Genomic DNA, 25,799 nt, shown 5'->3' on the forward strand with positions numbered 1-25,799 from the left:
GTGACCTGGCTGAAGTCGGACGCTTAACCGACTGCGCCACCCAGGCGCCCCAAGGCAACTATTTTTCAAACTAGATTCTATTTAAATGATTCTATAGAGAGGAAAAAATTATATTGATATGCTAAAATATCTGAAGAGGGTCAGTAATGGCAAATGATTAGCTTCTTTTCTGGCCTGATCTCTTCTGAAAGCTTTCGAAGAAAAACAATATTCACAAAGGCGCTTTAAAAAAATTCTAGGGGTGCCTCAGTTAAGTGTCTGACTCCTGATTTCAGCTCAGGTCATGATGCCATGGTTTGAGTTGAAGCCCCACATCTGGCCCCACAATGACAACTCCGAGCCTGCTGGGGATCCTCTCTGCCCCTCCCCTGCTCACACTCTCTCTCTCTCTCTCAAAAAAAAAAAATTAATTAATTAATTAAAAAAATATATTAAAAAAAATATATATATATAAATTCTGTAGTTTCATATTTGAAAGTAATACAGACAAAATTTTAGTTACCTGTCCAGACAAGCAATCCTGGGTTATTGTCATAGCCCAGTTTTAGTGGGAAAGCAAGAAAACAGCTTGTTGGTGAGTTAAAACCACAGGAAGCCCTCAATTATACATGACAGTACAAGACAAGAACAACCTAAATAAATTAAATCTTCAGGTAATTATTGTTTAAAAAGAATATTGGATTAATTCAAACCTCCCGCCTTACCCCTCCACCCCTTTACAACAGAAAAAGTTCATTTAAGGTCCGCCTTTCTGGCCACTCTCTAGCAAAACTGCGAAGAAGCAGATACCGTATTTGATTTCATAACTGGGTAGCAAAAAAAAGAGTAAGGCAAACTGAATTATCAGCACTCCAGTTGGTTCTATTTCTTCAGCAATTCCAATCACAAAGCATCAAACTATGAGTTCAGCTTCCTAAAAGGCATTCACATTAAACACTCAACCTCCCCCAACCTCCTGATTTAGACTTTTCTAAATCAAATGTGTCTTGTCGAACTGTACTAACAATGCTTGTTTGAAATGAAGTTAAAGAACTTGACAACTATTAAAATTGTGAAATGCTGATATCGAACCACCTTCTATTCAAATCCGCTGCAATTCCAGGCGTTAATAAAAGACTGAACTTCCTTTTTCTCCCCTCCTGGTCTTCCCCGCCCTCCCGCGCGCCAAGATCCCCGCGGGGTCTGCAGTGACATCATAGCCCATCTCTTGGAAACCCCTGACGTCACAGACACGAGGACCCAGAGCACTGTGACTTCATCGCTGACTAGGGCCGACCCGCAATAGACTTGCGCCTGCCCGGAGGCGACAGAAGCTTCTGAGCCCCAGTCCTGCCCGGTCCCAGAGGAAGGTTAAGGGGAGGCGTCAGCTCACCTGCGCCGGGACGTAAAGGACAGGGTGGCCGAGCCCGGCGGGCGCGACCAGGCGAGGCGACTCCCGCCCAGGGCCCGACTTCCTCACCGGCCGCGGGTCCCGGAGGTGAGAGAGCCGGTCCAGTGCCTCCTTACGGCCTAACTGTGATCTCCTGAGCTCTAGCCCGGACCGGGGACCCGGCTGCCACCCGCCGGCCCGCCCGACCTTCCGCGGCCCGCGGGGGCGCTCAGCGCCCGGCCCGCGCACTAGCTGAGGCCGGCCCGGGAGAAGGCGCGGGCCGCGGGGCCCCTGCCCCAGACGCGCCGGACGCGCTGCGAGCCCGGGACCCGCGGGCGGCGCCCCCGCCCCCACCCGCCCCGCTCCCCGGGAGCGCAGGCAGGCGGCGGGAGGGGGCGGGGAGCGGCCACGGTGGCCGCAGCCGCCGGACCCCGACCGCGCTACCCTCACGCCATGCCTCACCGCGGCCCGGACCCACCTGCGCTCCTGCCCCGGTCGGGGCCTGGCCCGGGGCTGCACACCCCGATGCGGCGGCAGCAGGAGGCCTGGCTCACTCCCCACCGCTGAGGCGGACCGAGCGCCCAGCACGGCGCGGCGGAGCCCAACGCTCGCCCCGAAACCCATTTGTTTGGCTAAAACGGAGTGACGTCACGCGCCGGCCCAATCGACGGTTGGCCAGGGGAGGGGCTGCGGTACCAGGGGGTTGCAGCGACCCCTGCCGGGTGTTCTGCGGTACTTCGGACGCTGGGAAAGGGAAAAGTGGGGAACTTAAAAAGGGTGAAGAATCTGCGAGCCCCCAAGTGGTGGGAAAGAGTGAAAGCTGGAGTACGAGCTGTAGCGAAAGGAATCAAACCCTCAGGCTAGCTAGCCAGAATGGTAGAAACGCCAGTGTTCAGTCCGTAGACTTGACCAGTTTATCAGCACTCATGGCTGGAGCTACAAACGGTATTAGTTACTATTAGACTTGGGTTCCAATTTTGATTCTGCTACCAGCTTGGAAGACTGGATTTTCAGAATTCGCATTTGTAAAAAGAGAGTCCCTTCTATCATCCGTTTCCATGCAAATCATGGCAGGAATACCTATCTATCTACACATAAACTTTCAAGGTTAACAATCTCAAAATGTGGTCTGTAGAAGTTTAAGGAACTGCAAAGAAATACAGAATAGGTTTTTAATACTTTATTAATTTATTTAGTACTTTGAAATCAGAGTGCCAGTAAGGAAACTTTTCATACCCAGGCTTTAAAATGATGATCGATTTTATTGTAAAAATAGTTTTAACTGTATTATAAAACATGAGGACAATAAAGAAAACTCCTTCACACAAACACAGCCACTCTCAGCATCTGGTGTATTTTCCTTTAGACTTTTTGTCCCATGCATACTTATTTTACAATGCTATGATCATAGAGTACCCACAGTTTTGGGTCCTCTTTCTTCATGTGTATTTATATTTTTCATATTTCATACACTTCATAAGTATTTTAACAGCTAAATCCTATTTAAGTAGACATGGAAAATTTACTGAATTAATTTTCCATTCTTCGACGTATTCCCTTCTCTTCTTACCATTACAAAGAACTCACAGGACATTCTCATGAATGTAGATTCTTAAAGATAAATACCATGAAATGGAACCACTAGGTGAAAGTGTATCAACACATTTATAGTTACTAATACAAACTGCCAAAATGAGTTTTTAGGGGTGCCTGGGTGGCTCAGTTAAGTGTCAACTTTGGCTCAGGTCATGATCTCATGGCTCCTGAGTTCCACCTGAGAGGCTCTGTACAGTTCGGAGCCTAGAGCCTGCTTCGGATTCTGGGTCTCCCTCTCTCTCTCTGCCCCTTCCCTGCTTACGCTCTGTCTCTCTCTGTCTCAAAAAAATAAACATTAAAAATTTTTTTAATTTTTTAAAGGTAATACCAAGTTATACTTAATTTAGCAGCTTTGATTTTAGCCAGCCCTTTAAAAAGTAGCTTATCCAATTATAAAGCTACTCTGGTAAGATGCATATTATGAAATCTTAAATACCAAAAAGTAACAAAAAAATTAAAAGAATAAGGAAAGTAAATATTTCCCATGATCTCACCACCAAGAAATAATCACTTAACTTCTCCATCTAGCCCTTTATCTATATACATAATTTTAATAAAAATGGGGGCAGGAGCACCTGGGTGGTTCAGTCGGTTAAGCATCAGAGTCTTGATTTTTGTTCAGGTCATGATCTCAACAGTTCATGGGATCAAGCCCTATGTCAGGCTCTGTGCTGACAGTGTGGAGCCTGCTTGGAATTCTCTCTCTCTCTCTCTCTCTCTCTCTCTCTCTCTCCCTTTCTCCCCCTCCCCTGCTTGCATTCATGCACTCTTTCTCTCTCTCAAAATAAACAAATATTTTTATAAATTGGGAAGAGAATCATACTGTACATATTGACATCAAACTGTCTGATTTAATATCTGATTGGTATTAGCTCAATATATCATGATCATTTGAAACTTCTCTGTGTCATATTTGACTCAAAGTTGTAAAACTTCAATCCATCCTTTCAGGTTCATCTCAAACACTGTCCTCTTTAAAACCTCTTGATTCCTTACAGGAATCAAAAAAATGGATTCCCCCCATTTTTTCCTCTTTCCTTACAGCCTTTATTTTACTCCACACACATCTCACATGTGTGTATTTTATACCTCTGCTAGATTCTAAACTGCTAGAGTACAAGGATTATATCCTAGTATCCATTAAAAGATCTTGCACTTGATATTGCTTAAATGTTTAGTGAATAATTATAACCATGTTAATCTGTACTTTTCTCATGATGGTAGATAAGCATGATCTCCATTTTATAATAGCGTTTACTGCAGTTCATTAATATCCAACATTTATTGCATTTACAGTGTTTGATCCAGTCACTATTCTGTATATCACATACATTCTTTCATTTAATCAGAAAAACACCTCTGTGAGGTGAGTACTATTGTTATTACAGATGAGGAAACTAAGGTTTGAAGACTTAAACCATTTGACCAGGATTGCACCGGTGGTATAGAGCCAAACTTAGCAAAGACTCTAGCATTTTCACCATATCACTGTATTGTTTGGGGAATTTCAGATAAGTTAAAGACATTGTAACTACAAAGCACAACAGAGATATCATTAAACTGAAATGACAATGGTTTCCATGTGGAAAGCACATCTTCATTGTCAAAAGTCCCATTAGAGTCTAGGTGGTCTAATTCAATGTTTCTCAAACTGCTTTTTTCCTTAATACATTGTAAACTGATGGTTTTGTAAAATACAATAAAACTAGAAAACAAGAAATTTAAAATTAAAAAAGACAAAAGCCTAAATTCTCATTATTAAACTCAGCACACATAAAAGCACTCTATCAAATTGCTAGTAAAGTTTCTAAAACTCTTTCTGTCCATTTCTGTTCTTATGGCAGACTAGTTCTAAAGCTGGCCAGTGGGCCACACTTTGAATGGCACTACTTTAAGAGAAATACGGTGAGGAGGTGGTGAAACCATTTGAGGCAAGTCTTTCCCTTGATTCTATTTCTCCATGTACACAATGGGAATGATCCCCACAAAACAAAGCCACTGGAGCCAGTGCAATGTATTAGGCTATAGACCCTGTAACAGGTTCTGAGGAGGGCACTCCCCAAAAAGGCATCAGTGTAGCACAGTGAGGCCGCAGGACTGAGAAGGAGCTGAAAGAGGAGCAAGATTAAGGTGGCCTGAGATGGCACAGCAACAGCAAAGTCCTAAATATATACAGTATACAACTGTGGTTATTCCATCAATGACTAAACAATCATTTCATGGGTGCCTGGGTGGCTCAGTTGGTTTAGTGTCCAACTTCGGCTCAGGTCATGATCTCACAGTTCATGGGTTTGAACCCCGTGTCAAGCTCTGTGCTGACAGTGCAGAGCCTGGAGCCTGCTTCAGATTCTGTCTCTCCCTCTCTCTCTGCCCCTCCCCCACTCATGCTCTGTCTCTCTCTCTCTCTCTCTTTCTTTCAAAAATAGACATTTAAAAAGAAACAAAAAATTTAATCATCTCAAACCAGCAAACATACTGAATCAAACAATCGTTTGTATAGACATGGTTTCATTACTCCTCTGCTCAGAATAAAATCTAAGAACCTTCCACTTATTCCTTAATAAGCTCACTCCTACCTCCAAAGGAAAAATACCATCTCATTTTCCTCCACACCCCAAACTCTTGATCCTTAACCTACATCCTCCACTGCAATGAAAAGGAAAGCAAGAGAAAGGGTCCAGTAGACTGCATCTAGGCTCATCCTTACTGCAGAACTAGGTCACTGGGTGTGAAAATGTCTTTCCCTACTATTATTGTGAAGCTTAAATAAGAAAAAAGAAGTGTGGCACAAAAACAGACACTCAGATCAATGGAACAGAATAGAGAACCCAGAAATGGACCCACAAACGTATGGTCAATTAATCTTTGACAAAGCAGGAAAGAATGGAATAAAGACAGTCTCTTCAGCAAGTGCTGCTGGGAAAACTGGGCAGTAACATGCAGAAAAATGAACCTGGACCACTTTCTTACACCACACACAAAAATAAACTCAAAATGGATAAAAGACCTAAATGTAAGACAGAAAGCCATCAGAATCCTCAAGGAGAAAGCAGGCAAAAACCTCTTTGATTTTGGCCACAGCAACTTCTTTTTTTTTTTTTAATTTTTTTTTAACGTTTATTTATTTTTGAGACAGAGAGAGACAGAACATGAATGGGGGAGGGTCAGAGAGAGGGAGACACAGAACCTGAAACAGGCTCCAGGCTCTGAGCTGTCAGCACAGAGCCTGACGCGGGGCTCAAACTCACGGACTGTGAGATCATGACCTGAGCCGAAGTCGGACGCTTAACCAACTGAGCCACCCAGGCGCCCCAAATTTGGTTGTCTTTTAAGTATTCATTTGTAGGACTTCTATCTCTTCTGGATATAAGTCCTTTGTTATATATATAGCCAGCCAACACATGAAAAAATGCTCAATATCACTCATCAGCAGGGAAATACAAATCAAAACCACAAGGAGATACCACCTCACACCTGTCAGAATGACTAATATTAGCAACTCAGGCAACAACAGATGTTGGCAAGGATGCAGAGAAAGAGGATCTCTTTTGCACTGCTGGTGGGAATGCAAACTGGTGCAGCCACTCTGGAAAACAGGATGGAGATTCCTCAAAAAATTAAAAATAGAACTACCCTACAACCCAGCAATTGCACTACTAGGTATTTATCCAAGGGATACAAGTATGCTGTTTTGAAGGGGCACATGCACCCCAATGTTTATTTGTTGATAGCAGCACTATCAACAATAGCCAAAGTATGGAAAGAGCCCAAATGTCCATTGATGGATGAATGGATAAAGAAGATGTGGTATATATATATACAACGGACTATTACTCTGCAATCAGAAAGAATGAAATCTTGCTATTTGCAACTACGTGGATGGAACTGGAGGGTATTATGCTAAGCGAAATTAGAGAAAGACAAATATCATATGACTTCACTCATACGAGGACTTTAAGACACAGAACAGATGAACACAGGGAAGGGAAGCTAAAATAATATAAAAACAGGGAGGGGGACGAAACATAAGAGACTCTTAAATATGGAGAACAGAGGGTTACTGGAGGGGTTGTGGTGGGGGGGAATGGGCTAAATGGGTAAGGGACATTAAGGAATCTACTCCTGAAACCATTGTTATACTATATGCTAACTGGATGTAAATTTTAAAAATTAAATTAAAAAATTTTTAAAAAAGAAAAAAGTGAAAAAGCTTTCAAGTTTACCAAGTTAAAGGCACACACTTCAAGAGGTCTAGAAAAAGTCATTGGAAGCCCTGAGCCCCAACACATGTATGTAGTATGACAGTGGCGATGGGAGGCTGGGCAGAGGCTACTCGGCCATGAGAAATAACTTCATTCATCATAAATAGAAGAACAAAACTAAAGAGAAACAGAAGGAGAAAGGCAGTAAACCTCCAACAGATATGAGTATATCTCACAACTGAGATGTGGGTTGTGAGGGGCATAAAGCCGAATAAGTATTAAAATCAGAAAATCATAGTTCTTATCCTTTTCTTGGATCTGTGGCACCACAAAAATCTGCTGAAAGCTAAAAACCAAGAGACTCTCTTCACAGGGGGTGGGGGGAAGAGAGGTGGAATAAAGGATACATTGATAGTTACACAGATAATTTTTTAAATAATTTTAATTTCTTCAAAAAAGTCCTTTAGATTCACTGACTTTATGGTGACTTGCATGCTTATACAAGGGAATAAAAGAAATGCAGGGTGATGACTGACAGCCTCCTCCAGTGAAATGCCATGGCAAAACCCAGTCAAGGTCCCGAGATCTCCTTTCCCTGTATATTATCCTTAGAAGCTCACACTGTTTTCAGTGCCCTTTGACCTTTCAGATGATGGTTTCTACAACACCAACCCAACGGTCCAAAACAATTTCCATATGTATCCTACTTTTTTTTTGAGAGAGAGAGAGAGACAGGGTGCAAGTGAGTGAGGATGGAGAGAGAGAGAGAGGGAGGGAGAAAGAGAGGAGAGGAGAGGATCCCACGAGGGGTAGAGAGAGAGAAGCAGGGCTCACCTGAAGTGGGGCTTGAGCTTACCCAATGCAGGACTCGAATTCATGAACCGTGAGATTATGACCTGAGACCAAGTCAGATGCTTAACCAACTGAGCCACCCAGGCACCCCATATGTATCCCACTTATTGATGCACATAAAAGAGGCAATCCCTCCCAAACTCTTCACATTCTGATTATCATAATTAACACTTGGGTAGATTTAATACCAGGCCATAATGGTTTCCAAGTCCCTTCTTAATGTTTGCCTTTTTACTAGAAATCTAAACCTAAGCAACAATGTCCATTCCTGATGCTCCTCTATTTAAAATGTCTATGTAGGACTTCCAGTAGTGGTGGTTCAAGCTGCCAAGGCAAGCTGGGTCAAAGTCAGAGTGGTGGTCAGGGCCCTGGAGGGGCAAGAAAGGATGACAAGGACAAGAAAAAAAAGTACCAACTAGAGTGGAGAAAAGAAGAAAACAAAGGGACCAAATGCTGCCAGCAAGCTGTCACTGGTGACACCTCACACTCAGCATCACTTAAAATTACTGAAGTTAGACCATCTTCTCATGAAGAATGAATTCATTAGAAATCAGAAACAAATGAAGACTTTAGAAGAAAAGCAAGAGGGGGGGAAAGGTCAAAGGTGGATGATCTGAGGGGGACCCCAATGTTGGTAAGAATGTTTGAAGAGATCGTTGATGACAATCATGCCATAGTGTCTGCATCTGTGGGCTTAAAACACTACACCAGCATTCTTTCCTTTGTAGACAAGGATCTGCTGGAACCAGGCTGCTCAGTCCTGCTCAACCACAAGGTGCATACCATCATAGGTGTGCTCATGGATGACGTGGGTCCCTTGGCCCATGGCCCCCCTAGGAGGTAGAAGGTAGAAAAGGCCTCCCAGGAAACCTATGCTGATATTGGGGGGTTGGACAACCGAATCCAGGAAATTAAGGAATCTGTGGAGCTTCCTCTCACTCATCCTGAATGTTATGAAGAGATGGGTATAAAGCTCCCAAAGAGGGTCATTCTCTATGGTCCACCTGGCACAGGTAAAACCTTATTAGCCAAAGCAGTAGCAAACCAAATCTCAGCCAATTTGTTAAGAGTGGTTGGCTCTGAACTTATTCAGAAGTACCTAGGTGATGGACCCAAACTCGTTCGGGAATTGTTTCAAGTTGCAGAAGAACATGAACAATCCATCATATTTATTGATGAAATTGATGCCATTGGAACAAAAATATACGACTCAAATTGCAGGGGTAAGAGAGAAATTCAATGAACAATGTTGGGTTGGTTGAACCAGTAGAAGGATTTGATTCAAGGGGTGACATGAAAGTTATCATGGCCACAAACTGAATAGAAACTTTGGATCCAGCCCTTATCAGACCAGGCTGCATCGACTGGAAAATTGAGTTCCCCCTGCCCAGTGAAAAGACTAAGAAGCGCATCTTTCAGATCCACACAAGCAGGATGATGCTGGCCAATGATGTAACCCTGGACGACTTGATCATGGCTAAAGATGACCTCTCTGGGGCTGACATCAAGGCAATCTGTACAGAAGCTGGTCTGATGGCCTTGAGAGAACGTAGAATAAAAGTAACAAATGAAGACTTCAAAAAATCTAAAGAAGATGTTCTTTATAAAAAACAAGAAGGCACCCCTAAGGGGCTCTATCTGTAGTGAACACATTTGCCTTCAAAGAAGTGGTTGGGAGTATCCCAATTCCTCAGAGGGATGAGGTTGGGGGAGTTGCCCAGAGGAACCCATGTTCCAGTTGATCTTTCTTAGCAGAACCTCCTGTGCTCTTTTTGAGCATGATGTGTAGCATGCCCACCAGACTGCCTTCATCTGTTGGTTGCTCTCTCCCCAATAAAGCGAGCCCCTTCTCAAAAAAAAAAAAAAAAAAAAAACTAAACTAAACTAAACTAAATAAAATAAAATAAAATAAAATATCTATATATTCCATGGAATCCAAGTACTGAAGTTCAGCAGGAAACAATGAAAGCATTTCGTTAGCTCCTCTATCAAGTCAGGCAATCTCTGTTCCATCTCAGGGCCTTTGGGTCTACTCATCCCTCAGCCTAGAAGGTTCCTCTCCCTTCTCTGCAACTGGTTAACCCTGACACAATCTTAAGTATTGGCTTAAAGTCTCCACAGAGCACTGGAGATGCCAGAATTTATGTTTAGGAGGGACTTTGGAGGAAAAGGGAAGTACACTGGGGAACTTTTTGCCTAGCAAGTCCAGTTTTTACTTAGATTTTATTTTCATTTAGGGTGACATGGGAGGTGGCTAAAGCCTCTTCAAACCAGAACTTCCCTACTCATCCTTTCACAAAATTTTGTAACAGTCATCACTTTATTTGTTTGTTTGTTAGTTTTGAGAGAGAGGGAGAGAGAGAGAGAGCACACGCTACCTAGGGAGAAGGGCAGAGGGACAGAGGGAGAGAAAGAATTTTAAGCAGGCTCCATGCTTGGTGCAGAGCTGGACGCAGGGCTCAATCCTATAACCCTGGTATCATGACCTGAGCCGAAATCAAGAGTCAGATGCTCAATCAACTGAGCCACCAGGGTGCCTACTTTTTTATGTATTATAACCCCCTGCAGAGGAGCACTTCAAAAGAATGGAGAGTAAGCTTTATTCATTACTATATCCTAATGTCAAGCCCTGTGCCTAACACTCAGAAGTTACTCATTAAGTAATGGTTCAGTGATTTCTTTTTAAATCCTAGAAATATTTTTCTGCAAGGGCAGCAGTGATCTATATTAAGAATGGTTTAATTCCTACAGTCATGAAGAGGTTTTTGGAAGTGAGGCAGAAAAAAATAGAGGGATCTTACTGTTCCCAGAAGAATTTTCCTAGTGGGATTTTCCCCAGGAGATGTTCTCTCCACAGCCAATGGAGTAAGATGAAAAGGAATGGTCCAAAAAAGGCCATAGACCTAGATCCTGAAGACACTCATGTGGGAACATCAGGTTTAAAGCCAGAGGTTGGGGCTTCTTAGAGACCCAGGAGGCCTAAGTTGTGCTGGAGAGACTAGAAGCCAAGTAGCAATGCTGCCTTAAGAAATGGAAAGGGAAAAAAAATCACAAAAGGAGAATAAAGGTTTGCATATCCCACAAATTATTATAGCACAGAAGGAGTAAAACTCAGCTGAAAATCATGCTACATTCCAAGTACAAAACCACAACAGGCAAAAGGGAAGCAGTTCATCTCACACACACACACACACACACACACACACACACACACCATTCCCAAGTCCATTCTTCTTCCTGATCTTACCATAAAATCAGAACTCCTTCCTACAGCCCATTATATAATCAGACAGGTCCCCTTCCTCAATCTATCTCCATTCTCCCCCTTGTCTTGGCTGAAATGTTACTTCCTCAAAGAGCTTTCTCTCTAACTCTCTAATGCAGTATTTCAGTCTTGTCACTTTCCTTCATAGTATTCATGCCTGGCACACAAAAGATCCTCAATAGATGGCTTTAGAATTAATTTAAACATTCACACTTTTTCGTACCAAATGATTTAATCCAAGATGCAAGTGTTGATCACCAATGGATGACAAATAAAAATTATAAGAGTAGAAAGTCTTAAACATTAGATATAGGACCTGAGTTATGGCAGAATCTTAGGTAATGCTGCAAGAACATGACAAAAGTAGGAACATCTAAATCCTGTAGAATACAACCAACAAACCAATCATAATTTTGGTGCTTCAACACAAATTATCCCTGGTTATATTTTCTAGATTACCAATTGGCTATAAGGATATTTATATTATCCACTTGGCATTTAGACAGGAACTAGCATTCTTTGAGTAATATCAGATAACTCATTTTTATATCTTTCATATTTTCAGTAAGTCCCTGATCTGTTTGTTGAAAAATGACAAGAAAAAATCGGGGGGTGAGGGAATGGGGCTCCCTATCCACTGACTGCCTCTCAAATAACAATTTCCTTTTTCTTCCTTGTTAACAGAATCCTGATCTCAGACCTTCTTTGTGCTTCAGGGTTGGTGAGCCCAGACCCATGGAGTAAGTTATGATTGACCTAAGTCAGTGGTTCTCAGTGGGGTGATTGATTGACTTTGTTTCCCAGGGTATATTCAGCAGTGTCTGGAGACATTGCTGATTGTCACATCTTGGGAGAAGTGCTATTGGCATCTAGTAGGGAAAGACGAGAGATGCTGGTCAACATTCTACAATGTACAGTTCACTAGTCCCTCCAGACAAAGAATTATTTCTTCCAAAACACCAATAGTACCAAGGTCAAGAGATGTTGCTCTAAGGTAATCAGTGTGGTCCCAATCTCCTTGGTCAGTGATGTATTCAAGCATGGGTCTGTGATGCAAATCTAGCTAATAAAATACAATGGGAAATCTACTAAGATACTTCTGGAAAGGCTTTTTCTTACCATTAAAGGAAGATATTCATTTTCTGTTGAAATGCATTACTTTCCTAAGTAGAACCATATTTACAAACAATGAAAGAGAAACATACAAAAAGAAACAGTCCCTCCCGTGGCTAGATGTCATTGCATTTGTACATGGTGTCTGGTACTGTGATTGCAGTCTTGGGATCATGACAGTTGTTAGCTGAAGAGAGCATAAGAGGATGGCCAAGCAAAAAGGTAGAAGTAAGCTGCATCTTTGATGTCATCATTGCACCTCTGACTTAACCTTGAGCCTTCTTGTTATATGAGATAATCAATTCTATTACTACTTAAGTTATTTATTTCATAGGACTTTCTAAAAACATTAGAAAGTATCTGAAAATATCTTCATACAAATATAAATATCCATTTTCAAATATATATATATATTTTTTTAATGTTTGTTTATTTTTGAGAGGGACAGAGGCAGAATGCAAGTGGGTTAGGGGCCGAGAGAGAGGGAGACCCAGAATCCAAAGCAGGCTCCAGGCTCCAAGCTGTCAGCACAGAGTCCGACACGGGATTCGAACCCATGAGCTGTGAGATCATGACCTGAGCCAATGTCGGACACTCAACCAACTGAGCCACCCAGGTGCCCCTATATTTTTTTCATATGTATTTGCATATCTATAGATAGATAGATAGATAGATAGATAGATTTCGGGAGGTTGTATAGGAAATAAAATGGAAAGGTGAAGACACTAACCTACTTGTTTGGTAGCAAGCTCAACAATAGTCTGATAATAAAATAATTTTGTTTTGCTATGCTCCCAGAATAATCTTAAACTAATGATATCAGAAGTTGATAAAAATTGGTGGGAACAGAATCTTTGTTAATGCATGAGTTTGTATTCTTTATATAAAGGAATAGAAACTCATGTGACATTTTGAACTCTAAGAAAATGACATTTTCCAATCATTGAAATTTAATTTGAGGGAGCCTGTCTGCAAAAGACTAGCCAGTCTGTCCTTATTCTTCCTAAGTTCTACACACCTAATTCACATGCACCTGCTATAGGAAAAAAGAGACTGCCTGGCTAAAATAACCTAGTTACATCAGCTTGCTAAAATGGTCCAAGGGAGAGATTTTGCTCAGAAATGAGTTCTTTAAAAAAGCCACCAACTTATTCTGCAGTTTTAGGATTTGCTGACATTTTCTACCAAGTATAGCTATGCTTTTAATACCTACTCTTATTTGAAATATCAAAGACACTTTTCAAAAAGTACAGAGCTCAGCTACCAGCATTTCCTTGAAAAAATCATTTGTTTTATCAATTAAATAGTATACTCGAACCAGATTTTCCTTGGAAACGTATACAGTGGTTTGGCTTCTTTTGAATGCCCACTGTATGGGTTCTGTCACACCTCTCCACAGTTAACTGTTACTCTAATAGAAGCCCACTGATTTCTCACCACACCTTCTTGCCTCTTTCTGAGACTGCTGAGCTATGTGTAATTTTTTGTGTGTGCCTTCAGCAAGACACCTTCAGCAAGATCTGAAGAGTAATACATACACATATTATTAAAGTAAATTGAGCCTGTTTTGTCCTTTTCCTAGATGTCCCTCCAATAGAGCCAAAGTGTGTTTTCAAAGTGGTAGAGTAATGGCCTTATAAAAGGAAGGGGCATGTGAGTGTTCCTGCTTGTCCAGAGCTACTCCAGAGCCAGCATTTTCACACTAAGATTACATGCTCCTTAAGGCTCCATTGCTCCCATGGCTTTTGCCATCTGTCACCTTTACTGTTGCTGAACTTCCCTAGGTTTCTGTATGCTTTCCTCCCCTCTTTGGTCTCTGCCCCTACTATAACCTCCCATATTTCTTGACTTTCTTACCAAACAGCTTGACTTTTACAGTCACCACTAGCTAAAGAGAAGACTCCTCTTGGTAAGACTCCCCTTGAGCCACACATACTATCACTGAAGTCTCTGTGTACTGAATGTAGATTTGAATCCTTTCTTCTTCTTTTTTTTTAATGTTTATTTACTTATTTTGAGAGAGAAAGGGAGCATGAGCAGGGGAGAGGCAGAGAGAGAGAGAGAGAGAGAGAGAGAGAGAGAGAGAGAGAGAATGAATCCCAAGCAGGCTCTGCACTGCCAGCACAGAGCCTGACGTGGGGCTTGAACCAATAAACCATGAGATTATGACCTGAGCATGAGTCAGACACTCAACTGGCTGAGCCACCCAGGCATCCTAGAATCCTATCCCTTTCTGAGTCATCTTCATTCTTTGCTACTCCAAGGCTACTTTTGCATGGCACCATGCAGTTATCTTTTTTTACACTTGTAGTAACAGCAAAGCTGTAAACCTCCACTCTGAATAAAACCAATGTGTGATTGATATGTGTGGTAACAGTCCTGTTCTGAAGTTCATTAAATACTTCTCAAAAACGTCCTAACTATGTTTTCACATATGTGTTATTCTGTATGTTGTCATATCTGATTCCCAGTTTCCTGCTTTGAGGAGGAAGTTGTGCTCGGATAACAGAGGCCCTGTTGGGACATCACAGGAAAAAAAAAAATGTGTTTCAAGCTTCAAAATTATTGGCTAAGCCTCTCTTTCTTCAAAGGCTATACAAAGCATAAAATGAATGAAATTGGTAATTTTCATTTTTTACGTTTCCACCATTGCTATCAAGCTGTCCAGAGAAAAGGCAAGCCATGGTTCACACAAACATATTATCCACCTACTACAATATCATCGCCCCTATGACTTCTTCCCTAAAAGTAAACAAAATTAATCATCCCTATCATGTATGATCTCATGGTGCCTTGTTCCACTTTTTCTATTGCACTTTAGACATTTTAATGTAATTTATTAATAGAGCTTGCCTTCTCCCTCTGTGAGCTCCTTAAGGCCACATACTACGGATTTATTGAATCAGAGAATAGATGAATGATCTGTGAGAACAATTTCATTTACTACGTCAAAATATTCAGAGGGAAATTTTTTTTCATTAAGTGCAATGATATTTGAACTGCCAAACTTGTCAATTTTAGTAAGTGGAACTAATTTAAAGCGAATGGCCCTCTTCAATGGTCAGAGCTCTGTGGTCCTTCCCCAAGCAGTGAACTAGTCTTTGTGGCTGGAAAGAGTGAATCTTGCTGGCCTTTCCAAAGGCTCACGTTTTCCTCAATACCCTCTCAAAAGTGAAATGACTTATAGGTTCTCTCTAGAGAGCTTGGTGTCTTAAGTTAACCCATTGGGCCTTATCCTGGACTGGACTGCAATTTGTACACTGCCGTCAAAGGTAAATTATGTTAATCTTAAAATTATTAAATTACATTAATGAGTTTTTAGTTGGTTCCACACTCTCCAGAACTGAACACAAAGAAAGCACAGAAACATATGGTTAACCTATTACAGAGCAGTACCACTGAATGATGAAGCACAGAGGCTCCTAGCATCCGAGGCATATATAAGGAGAAACCCACATGATTCCATTATGTGTCTTTAATGGAGCTGTGGCAAAGCCACTGTCTATGGCCACCCTACCAAGTACCCAATTCTTTGACCCCTATGCTTCACACAAAATAAATTCCAAACATATTGTTACTCTGTTTACTCAGCAAAGCTCTAAACAAAAAGCTGAATAACAATTAAAATGTTTTATTTTGCCTAGGGTTTAAAATCTTGTGGGGAAAAAAAAGGGAACCATTTATTTAAAACAAGTTAGTACCAGAGACCTATGTCTAAAGCAGCATCCAACATAAAGAAACCATTCTATGATAATTATTAGATACCCAATGGTAAGGAGAGTGAATAACAGCCAAGTATACTCAGGAGGGATTTCCAGCTGTGAAATGCCTGTAGCTCTGTGTAAGGCAGTCTCTGTGTATGGCAATCTTTTCCCATACTGTTTTTACTTGCCTCAGGGAGAGAGGTCCCAGAGGATAAGAATTCAGGACTTGATGAGGTCGGTTTGTTTTTCCTTAAATAATTATTAAGGTAATACCTAAAGGTCTGTTTCACAATAAACAGATCAAAGTCTGATTAAAGTTTAGTGGTTCCGAACCTTGGCTACACATTAAAAAGCTTTGAAAAGTAGGATGTCAGGTATCATCCCAACTAACTAAATCAGAATCTCTGGGAGCAAGAGCCCAGGCATTTGTGATTCTGATGCACAAGGAAGGTTAAGAATCACCTCCGGGGTGCCTAGGTGGCTTAGTTGGTTAAGTGTCCGACTTTGACTCAGGTCATGATCTCACAGTTCATGGGTTAGAGCCCCACGTTGGGCTTTGTGCTGACAGCTCAGGGCCTGGAGCCTGCTTCAGATTCTGTGTCTCCCTCTCTCTCTGCCCACCCTCTGCTCATGCTCTGTCTCTCTCTCTCTCTCTCTCTCTCTCTCTCTCTCTCTCTCTCTCAAAAATAAAATAAACATTAAAAATCTCTCAAGGAACTCCCCCCTCAAATATCCACTAAATTAACTGAAGAAGATAATTGATATATTTAAAGATCATATTAGAAGTCTCCAAGTGAGTGTCATTGCCTTTAGAAAAAAACACTTAAAGGGAAAGGTCAAAGCTCTGGCAGAAATTTCTTTCTGAGTTGTATCAAGAAAAAGAAATTAATTTCCGCTAAATAGCCGATATGGAGAGAATTTATCCTGCAAAGATAGAGGAGAACCTTTTTAAAATATATATTTAAATTTTTTTTTTTAATTTTAAGTAGGCTCTATACCCAACATGGGGCTTGAACTCACAACCCTGAGATCAAGAATCATACCCTCCATCAACTGAGCCTGTCAAGCACCCCAAGAGGAGAGCTTTTTTAAAGCAGATGTGAAGATCACCCATGTGTGTGAAGAGTGGAACACCTATAAAATAGAAACAAAAATTCTTCCAGAAAAATTCAAAAGAATTTCTGATTATTATCAAAGCTAGTTTATTTCCCCATGAAAGAAAGGCTCATGATAGTCGTTGCTGGGAGTTCTGTTGGCTGAGATAAATCTTGATAATTTAAGAAGAGAAAATACATGCATTGAGACATTTGGGGAAAGATCCTTATTTTCCTTACATTCCAAATGAGATCATTGGCAGAGGCCTGAGAGGATCACTAGGGAATCCTCTGGATGGCCAGACTCCTGAGGAAAAAGGATCATCTGTGATGTGGGCATCCAGAGTCAAATGTCCTATGTGGACAAGATGATACTCTCACGAGGTCAGGATTCCAGAAAAGGGGTCCCTCCATCAGGCCAATTCCATCCATACAGACCCCCTCCAGGAGCAAGACAGAACTCGTACTGGTGCTGTTCACACTGACACAGGTTCAGGATCTTTTTTTTGTTCAACATCCCACCTGAACTGGGAGCCTCTGACCTAGACAGTTTCCCCCTCATCCTCCTGTCAGGGTTCGGATATTGCAAAGGAGACAGAGGGAAATTCCTAGGGAGGTCCCCTATTTTCCCCTTATTTTGGAAGGTGAGGCTGAAGGTCATCAGGAATCACTTCCACCCTCCTCCTGGGGACTTCCTGACCCAGCACATCCTTTGCTGGCCACAAAAAGTGTCTGCACCAAGGCCAGACTCAGTCTCTTGTCCACATAGCATGAAGGCAACATGAATCACCTTCTGAAATGATCAATCCCGCTTTCCATGAGTCCACTTCTGAAGATCCAAGACTACTGCTGATTACTTTTTTTCACTCTACTAAAGCAAATTAGATTAAAAAAAATTTTTTTAACATTTATTTATTTTTGAGACACAGGGAGAGACAGAGCATGAGCAGGGAAGGGGCAGATAGAGAGAAGGAGACACAGAATCTGAAGCAGGCTGCAGGCTCTGAGCAAGCTGTCAGCACAGAGCCTGATGCAGGGCTCGAACCCACAAACCGTGAAATCATGACCTGAGCTGAAGTCGGATGCTCAACCAACTGAGCCACCCAGGCACCCCTAGATTTTTTTCTTTTAAGTGATTATGCAATGGCTCAAATGGAACCTTAATAGGATTATACATTCTTAGGATAATGTTTTACAACGATAGATTTTTAAAATGTGAATCTTGAAAATTAATTGCATAGTTAGTATTTCAGTATTTTTGTTTCTATTAATAAGTTCATTAAAATAAGTCAGGAACACATGAGGTTTTTGTCTTTTAAAATGAATTTTTTTCCTCCTTTGGTTTTATTGTTTAGTTGATTATACAGTAGCTCAAACAGAAACTTAATAGGAGTATAATTCTTAGACAGGTTTTTTAAATGCACACTACAAAAGTATGAATCTTATTAGCAAATTGTTTCCATCTTATATGATTTCTAGGTAGTGTATTATATTTTGTATTGCTATTTAACAAGTCTCTTCTATTGATCCAGAAACAGCATTTTTTTAAATCTCTCTTATAACGTGATTTTGAATTTTCTCTTATTTAGCTTCTCTGCTTTATCTGTTAAGTGATTATACAGTTGCTTAAATATAAGCTCTAAAGGATTATAATTCAAGGGAGAGTATAGTTTATTTAAAGTTTATTTATTTTGAGAGAGAGTGCATGTTCAGGGGAGGAGCAGAGAGAGAGGGAGAGAGAGAATCTCAAGCAGGCTCCACACTGTCAGCACAGAGCCCGACATAGGACTTGCTTCCACAAACCTGACCTGAGCTGATACCGAGAGTCTGATGCTTAACTGACTGAGCCACCCAGGCACCCCATAAATGCATTTTATTTAAAAATGACTTTCACAAGTGAATTTTTTCCTTTTCTTCTATTTCTAGATGATGTCAGGATCAGTTGTTTCTGTTTAACACTCCCCCATAATATGTACTATTGTGACAGTGGTCACAACCGGAGACATTTGAAACTCAAAGTTTATTTCTATATACCAAAGACTGAATTTACTCTAGTTATAAGACTGATATGCCTCAGAAAATTTTTTATTTCAAAAAGGAGCTAATTTCAAATATTATTAGGAAAGTGGAAAACAAGAATAATCCTATATAAGACTGATATTTTAAAATAAATTTTAGTTTTAAAAACAGAGTTGGGGTACTCGGGTGACTCAGGAACTTTAAACCTCTAACTCTCAGTTTTGGCTCACATGATGATCTCATGGTTAGTGGGTTCAAGCCCCACATGGGGCTCTGCGCTGCCAGCATGGGATTCTCTCTCTCTCTCCCTCTCTCTCTCTGCTCCTCTCACTCTCTCTCTCTTTCTCTCTCAAAATAAATAATAAAATAAACTTTAAAAAACTTTAAAAACAGAGTGGAACAAGCAAAAGCTGATGAAATGGTAGATCATTAATGTTAGGTTTTCCTTATAGTCTCTGAGGAATTGAATCTGTGGTATGTAAAAAGCCTGAGATATAATATATTGCTTTCTTACCCCTTGGTGTAACTTCCTGGTCAAGAACCCCTAAAGGTGGTGTTGGAATGGCCCTCGGGAGCTCCTGAGAGCTGATTATGCACATTTCTCCCCATTAGCTCCACATTAGTAACTTAAAATTGGCCTTGGTGGGAGTATTTACACCACACAATAGATAGTCAGCTGGAATAGATAGCTCCCTGGAATAATCCACCCTCATCCCCAAGAGCCAGTTAGCCAACCTATCCATGGCCCTATAGCAGTGATTCTTTTTTTTTTTTTTTTTTTTGAGAGACAGACAGCAAGACAGACAGAGCATGAGCAGGGGAGCGGCAGAGAGAGAGGGAGACACAGAATCTGAAGCAGGCTCCAGACTCTGAGCTGTAAGCAGAGAGCCTGATGCGGGACTTGAACCCACAAACCATGAGATCATGACCTGAGCTGAAGTTGGACGCTTAACCGACTGAGCCACTCAGGCACCCCTCTTTGAGAGATTTTATTTTGTTTTATTTTTTAATGTTTTTAATGTTTATTTGTTTTTGAGAGAGAGACAGAGACAGAGCACGAGTGGGAGAGGGGCAGAGAAGAGGGAGAGACAGAATTCAAAGCAGGTTCCAGGATCTGAGCTGTCAGCACAGAGCCTGACATAGGGCTCGAACTCACAAATTGTGAGATCATGACCTGAGCTGAAGTCAAACATTCAACCAACTGAGTCACTCAGGCACCCCTGAGAGGTTTTAAATAAGTATTTAACTCAACTGTTTCAATCCATTTCTTCAAAACTCCTTTTGTTCATCTTCTAAGAGGTGGTCATTTTCTAATGTAGTCGCTACATCCAGGTCCAAGTTCCCACCATCTACGCTGGGTTTTCCAAGAAGGGCAGCCCCATCTCCCATCTTCAGCACATGCTCGCTAGAGTCTTGCTCTGACATTCTCTACCATTTAGAAGTTGCCCCATGTGCACTTGAGCATTTTCTAATGTTTTCTTTTTGTTGGATTCATCTGGCCACTCTTCTCTTCAGTTTTTTATGAGTACAGCTTTATGCTTTCCTGAACATCAGAACTCTCATTCAAAGCATCTTTTAGTGCTTCTGAAGTTGATTTTCACTCCTGTCATGTATATTGAAGGCTGTTTTCGTTGTAGCTACTTGCACCTTTATGTGTTTTGATGCATCTTCTGAAGACTGAATCTTTCTTATAATGTCAATCATCAGCTCAACTTGTTTTAAACATTTAGCTTTCTTTTCTTTTCATTCTTTTCTCAGAATCTTTAAGCCCAAGAAAAGAGTTGGAAATTTTCAGCTCTTTATTAATGGTCTCCAGTTTTCATATTTCTGATTATTTTTCCTCAGATATGACACCCATTAAAATTGATTCAAGGCCTTTAAATTCTTTTTTCTTCTTTTCCTGAATTGTATCCTTTATTTTGTTATAAAGGATATTACTGGAGCAATTGATGAAATCTCATGGGGTCTCAGGATTAGGTAGTAGTATCAATGTCAATTTCCCTATTTTGATGATTATATTAGGACTATGTAGAAGAATGTCCTACATACACCCTCTAAAGTGTCTGGGGGTGATGGGCATCAGGTTGGCAACTTACTCCCAAATAGTACAGGATAAAATGTTATCTGCACTGTACTTGCAACTTTTCAATAGGTTTAATATATTTTTTTAATTAATGAACTTTATTTTTTAGATCAGTTTTAGGTTCACAGCAAAATTGAGCAGAAAGTACAGAAAACTCCCTAAAACATGTTCTCACATATATACAACCCTCTCATTATTAACATTGGACACCAAATTAATACACTTATTCTAAGTGGGGAACCTACATTGTCACATCATCACCCAGAGTCCACAGTTTACATTAGGGTTCACTCTTGGTGTTGTAGTTCTGTGGGTTTTGACAAAGTATAATAATATGTATCCGCCATTGTAATATATGCAAAATAGTCTCAGTGCTCTAAGAATCTTCTGTGTTCCACCTATTCGTCCCTTCACTCAATCCACTCCCTTCCCCCAACAGATTGTCAACAAGATTGAGCTGCTCATTCAGCTGGACAAGGCTTGGATCCCCTATATGGCTCAAGGACTAGGCTCTACATTGAAGAGATTGTCACATGGCCCAGTATTCCAACATCCCCTAAGATTCTCATTCTGAACAGCTGCACCCTGAAGGGCTTCTGTGCCATCAAACATTTCAGCACTATGTGCTGGAAATAGTTTGAAAATCATGCTTTCTAGGGTGCCTAGATGGCTCAGTCAGTTAAGCGACCAACTCCGGCTCAGGTCATGATCTCACAGTTCGTGAGTTTGAGCCCCATGTCAGGCTCTGTGCTGACAGCTCAGAGCCTGGAGACTGCTCCAAATTCTATGTCTCCCTCTCTCTCTCTGCCCCTCCCCCACTCATGCTCAGTGGCTCTCTCTCTCTCAAAAATAAATATTTTTTAAAAATTAAAAAAAACATTAAAAAAAGAAAATAATGCTTTCTTTGCTTACAAGTAGACTGTACAGTCTTGAAATGTGAAGACTTTGAAAATACCACTTGCTTCTTCCTTAGTTTTCAAAGGTAAATTAGAAAAGTAAGTTGAAACCCATTGTGGGGCCCTTTATAACCCCTTTAGCACCTTCCCTCCCAACACACATACACTTTAAAAGGCCAGCCAGATATAAACTCAGGAGGGGAGCTGAGAATGGGGAGTTTTCCGTGACCTTTGTGGGCAAGACGAGGCCTCCAGGGCCTCAGAATAAAATTTCACTCAAGAAAGGGAAAGTTGTTGGCCAAGGTCTTACAGTCTCCCCTTCCCCACCTCCACTGAGGTCTGTGCCTACTGCCAGCAACCATTTGGTTCTGGGCTGGATGCTCACTGGTATCCCCTTCAGTCTGAGGTAACCAGCAAAGTGTTGGCATTCTGAAGGGGGCAAAGTGATAGCCATGATTCTCTGTGTCACATTGGTCCACTGTGCCAAGTGGTGGCAGCACAGGCAGGAAACAGCACACCAGACCCAGATACTCATGGATTGCTATGGGAAATGATGTATTTGTATTCATAGTCATATTTTTAATGATTTCTTTTTATTTTTTAGGGAGAGAGAGAGAAAGAGGGTGTGCAAGCTGGGGAGAAGGGCAGAGGGAGAAGAAAGAATACAATAGTCTCCATGCTCAGCACAGAGTCCAACACAGGGCTTGATCTGATGAACTTCGAGATCACGACCTGATCTGAAATCAAGAGTCAGATGGTCAACCAACTGAGCCACCCAGGCAGCCCAGGCTGATTTTAACAGGGAGGAGATATGCAGGTCTGCTGATCTCAGCTGGTTACCTAGGGGTTGGCTGATCTGGGCACTGCTGAGCTTGCTTAGACTTGCTCCTGTGTTTTGGGGTCCACTGATGCAGGCTGGGATGGGCTAGACTAGCTCAATGTATCTTAGGGTCAGCTGGGAATTGGCTGATGTAGATTGGACCCAGCTGTGCACTGGGCTCTCCCTACCCATCTCTCATCTTCCTCCCAGAACAGCAGGAAAGCCAGGTCATGTCTTCCTTTGGCAATGGCAGAGGCACAAGAAAGCCTTTGCATTTTAAAAAGTTTGCCTTGGCTGTTAGATGTCCACAACTGTCTTGATGACCTTTTCTTTGTATAAAGGCTTCATCTTCAGGGAGGCTAAAGGCCATTTGGAACTTGGATACAGAGTAAAAGCAGAAGTGAATGCTCATTTCTACTTCTGTTTCTGGCTCACTCCACCAGCTCCAGAACCACACTATCTTTGCCAGGATCTGCACCAGCAAAATGCATACCCTACCCTTGCCCTCTTCCCCTCCATTTTGAAACAGTTTTTTTAAAAAAAGTTTATTCATTTATTTTGAGAAAGAGAGAGTGCTCTGCCCTGTCAGTGCGGAGCCTGAAATGACGCTTGATCGCATGAACCATGAGATCATGACCTGAGCCAAAACCAAGAGTCTGATGCTTAACCCACTGAGCCACCCAGGTGCCCCTGCAACAAAGTCTTAAGTCTGATGAACAGAATCTACAACGCATTTCTGCACCCCAACAAGAAGGAAATCTGAGGAAGGGAAATGGTTCTATGTGAAAAAGACAGGATTTCCACCATGAATAACTAGGATTATGGGGAGAGAATGTTCAGAAGATTTTGGACAGCCATTAATGACATAATTACAGGTGCCATACTTATGTCATGTGACCTGGCTACTCAGGCGTTAGTGCTTCATCTATAGACTAAACATAATAAAAAGTTACCCTTTGAAGTGGCTTATAGAAGGACTCGTTTTAATATGGACAGAGGGGGACAAGCTGGCACAATTTAATCTTCTCAGGGAATCTGAGAGTGAGACACACAGAGAGGTCAACAGTTAACAGAGAAAGTAGGGTTACAAGAATGGAGAGTGACAAGAGTAGAGAACGAAGAGCCACAGCTACGTGATTCAGAGATAATTCTTGCAAAAGCCATTGAGTTGTCACTAGATTTGCCACAGTATCTGGACCAACATTCTAGTTGTATATGGAAACTGATATAAATCTCACATCATAAGAAAAGGATCTGAACACATATCTGCACCTGCAATCTGAAAATGTGCAATCGAAAGCACCCACCAAAAGTATGGCAAATTCTAAGTGTCCAGTGCTTGTCCACCAGATTTGAGCTCTTAAAGGGACCCACGTTTGATTATCATCCCAAAGTACTTTTGGAAAGCACTCAGGAGATGTTTGTCAAAAATTGAAATAAGCAGCAAAAGTTATGGGATTCAGAACAGAGGACAAACAGTTATAATTCCAATGTGCTAGGTATTTTGGGTCTGTCTCCTCACTACAGATATATTGTCTGCTCTTCTCTGTCCTGCTTTTTGTGCCTTAGAAAGATGGCCCCCACGGAATGCATGCTCTGTATTCCCTTACCCTATGGCTTTCCACTGGGAATGGCCAAAGAGAAGCAGTACTTCTAATAATGGGAGTAAGGGAGAGATATGGGAATTCATTCCCTACCATCCTGTGTTGTTCTGGCAGGGCTGTGTTACTCCATGGCCATAGCTACTGCTGGGTAGTGTCTCTTCCTCAGGTCTCTGTTGACACTGCTCGCTTTCCTTGCTTCTTCAGACCTATGGTTTTAACAGCTATTGTCAATCTAGCCTTTGTTTCGTCCCTTAACCCTGTCCACCCCTCTGAAAACAGTCCTTGTTTAAAAAAAATGTTAATGTTTATTTATTTTTGAGAGAGAGAAAGAGCATGAGCAGGGGAGGGGGCAGAGAGATTGGGAGACACAGAATCCAAAGCAGGCTCCAGGCTCTGAGCTGTCAGCACAGAGCCCGACACGGGGCTCAGACTCACAAACCGCGAGATTATAACCTGAGCCAAAGTTGAACATTTAACTGACTGAGCCACCCAGGTGCCCCAAACCAGTCCCTTTTTAAACTCTTCAGTTAAACCCATTGAGTATGCCTTTTATTTCCAGCCAGCGCTCTGATACATTGTATTCACATTCTAGAAAGGAGAAGATGGTACTATAGTTGTCCCCAAGCAGTCTTACCACTTAGAGGCAGGTCAAGTTCACACAGTCTGAAAGAATATACAAAGCAACCTTTTACTTCTAGCATTGGAGATACAGGAGTGACTCCTCTGTTTTCTTCTATCAGTTTCTGCTCCCCAGATTCTCTCACTGGGACCAGACCTCAACCTCTCCTTCCCCTACCTCCTTGTCAGAGAAGCCTCCTCCCCTGAAACTACAGAGATTTGTTTCATTTGGTTTTAATCTCCCTTTCTCCTGGCTCTGGGAACCCATTGCTTCCTGTGCCAATTGTCAGTCTTTTGACCTAGTCAGGTTTCTTGCCAGATGGGATTGGGGTTTCCAACCCCAGAGGCTCCAGATGGAAAGAGGAAAAAGAGGCCTTCTTAGTGGCCTGCCTTCAGGTTGTGGTGTCTGTATAATAATTAGATTGTTCAGGGATAAGGTCAAACATCTTGCAGGCATTTCCTGCACTGGCTGAAGGCTGGCCTCTGTTAGGCTGGCCTGATACACATCTGACTCCAGGAAAGAAAGAAAGAAAGAAAGAAAGAAAGAAAGAAAGAAAGAAAGAA

General features: G+C 41.6%; 1 protein-coding gene, 2 long non-coding RNA genes and 1 pseudogene across 7 annotated transcripts in view; 2 read left to right on the forward strand and 2 right to left on the reverse strand.

The window, feature by feature from the left end:
* The window catches only part of FBXO34 (F-box protein 34), an 88,235-nt gene extending 86,228 nt beyond the window's left edge, over positions 1 to 2,007 (reverse strand). The window contains exon 1 of one of the 4 annotated variants that reach the window (XM_049612734.1): positions 1,848 to 2,007. In XM_049612734.1, coding sequence (XP_049468691.1) covers positions 1,848 to 1,993 — 146 coding nt within the window. In that variant the 5' untranslated portion in view covers positions 1,994 to 2,007. Of the gene's footprint in view, positions 1 to 1,074; positions 1,690 to 1,847 lie in introns of those variants that run through there. The other 3 variants (XM_049612737.1, XM_049612740.1, XM_049612736.1) reach the window with 3 other exon arrangements.
* LOC125909489 (uncharacterized) overlaps positions 1,391 to 25,799 on the forward strand; it is a 58,071-nt gene continuing 33,662 nt past the window's right edge. The window contains exons 1-2 of the long non-coding RNA XR_007453707.1: positions 1,391 to 1,477; positions 11,969 to 12,024. This is a non-coding gene — a long non-coding RNA (uncharacterized LOC125909489). The remainder of the gene's footprint in view (positions 1,478 to 11,968; positions 12,025 to 25,799) is intronic.
* LOC125909484 (26S proteasome regulatory subunit 4-like) lies at positions 7,676 to 9,829 on the forward strand (annotated as a pseudogene).
* Positions 24,545 to 25,799, reverse strand: part of LOC125909488 (uncharacterized) — a 45,168-nt gene continuing 43,913 nt past the window's right edge. For both annotated transcript variants that reach the window (XR_007453705.1, XR_007453706.1), the window contains one exon: positions 24,545 to 24,823. This is a non-coding gene — a long non-coding RNA (uncharacterized LOC125909488). The remainder of the gene's footprint in view (positions 24,824 to 25,799) is intronic.

This window comes from Panthera uncia (assembly GCF_023721935.1).
Source record: "Panthera uncia isolate 11264 chromosome B3 unlocalized genomic scaffold, Puncia_PCG_1.0 HiC_scaffold_1, whole genome shotgun sequence".
In the NCBI taxonomy this organism is placed as follows: Eukaryota; Metazoa; Chordata; class Mammalia; order Carnivora; family Felidae; genus Panthera; species Panthera uncia.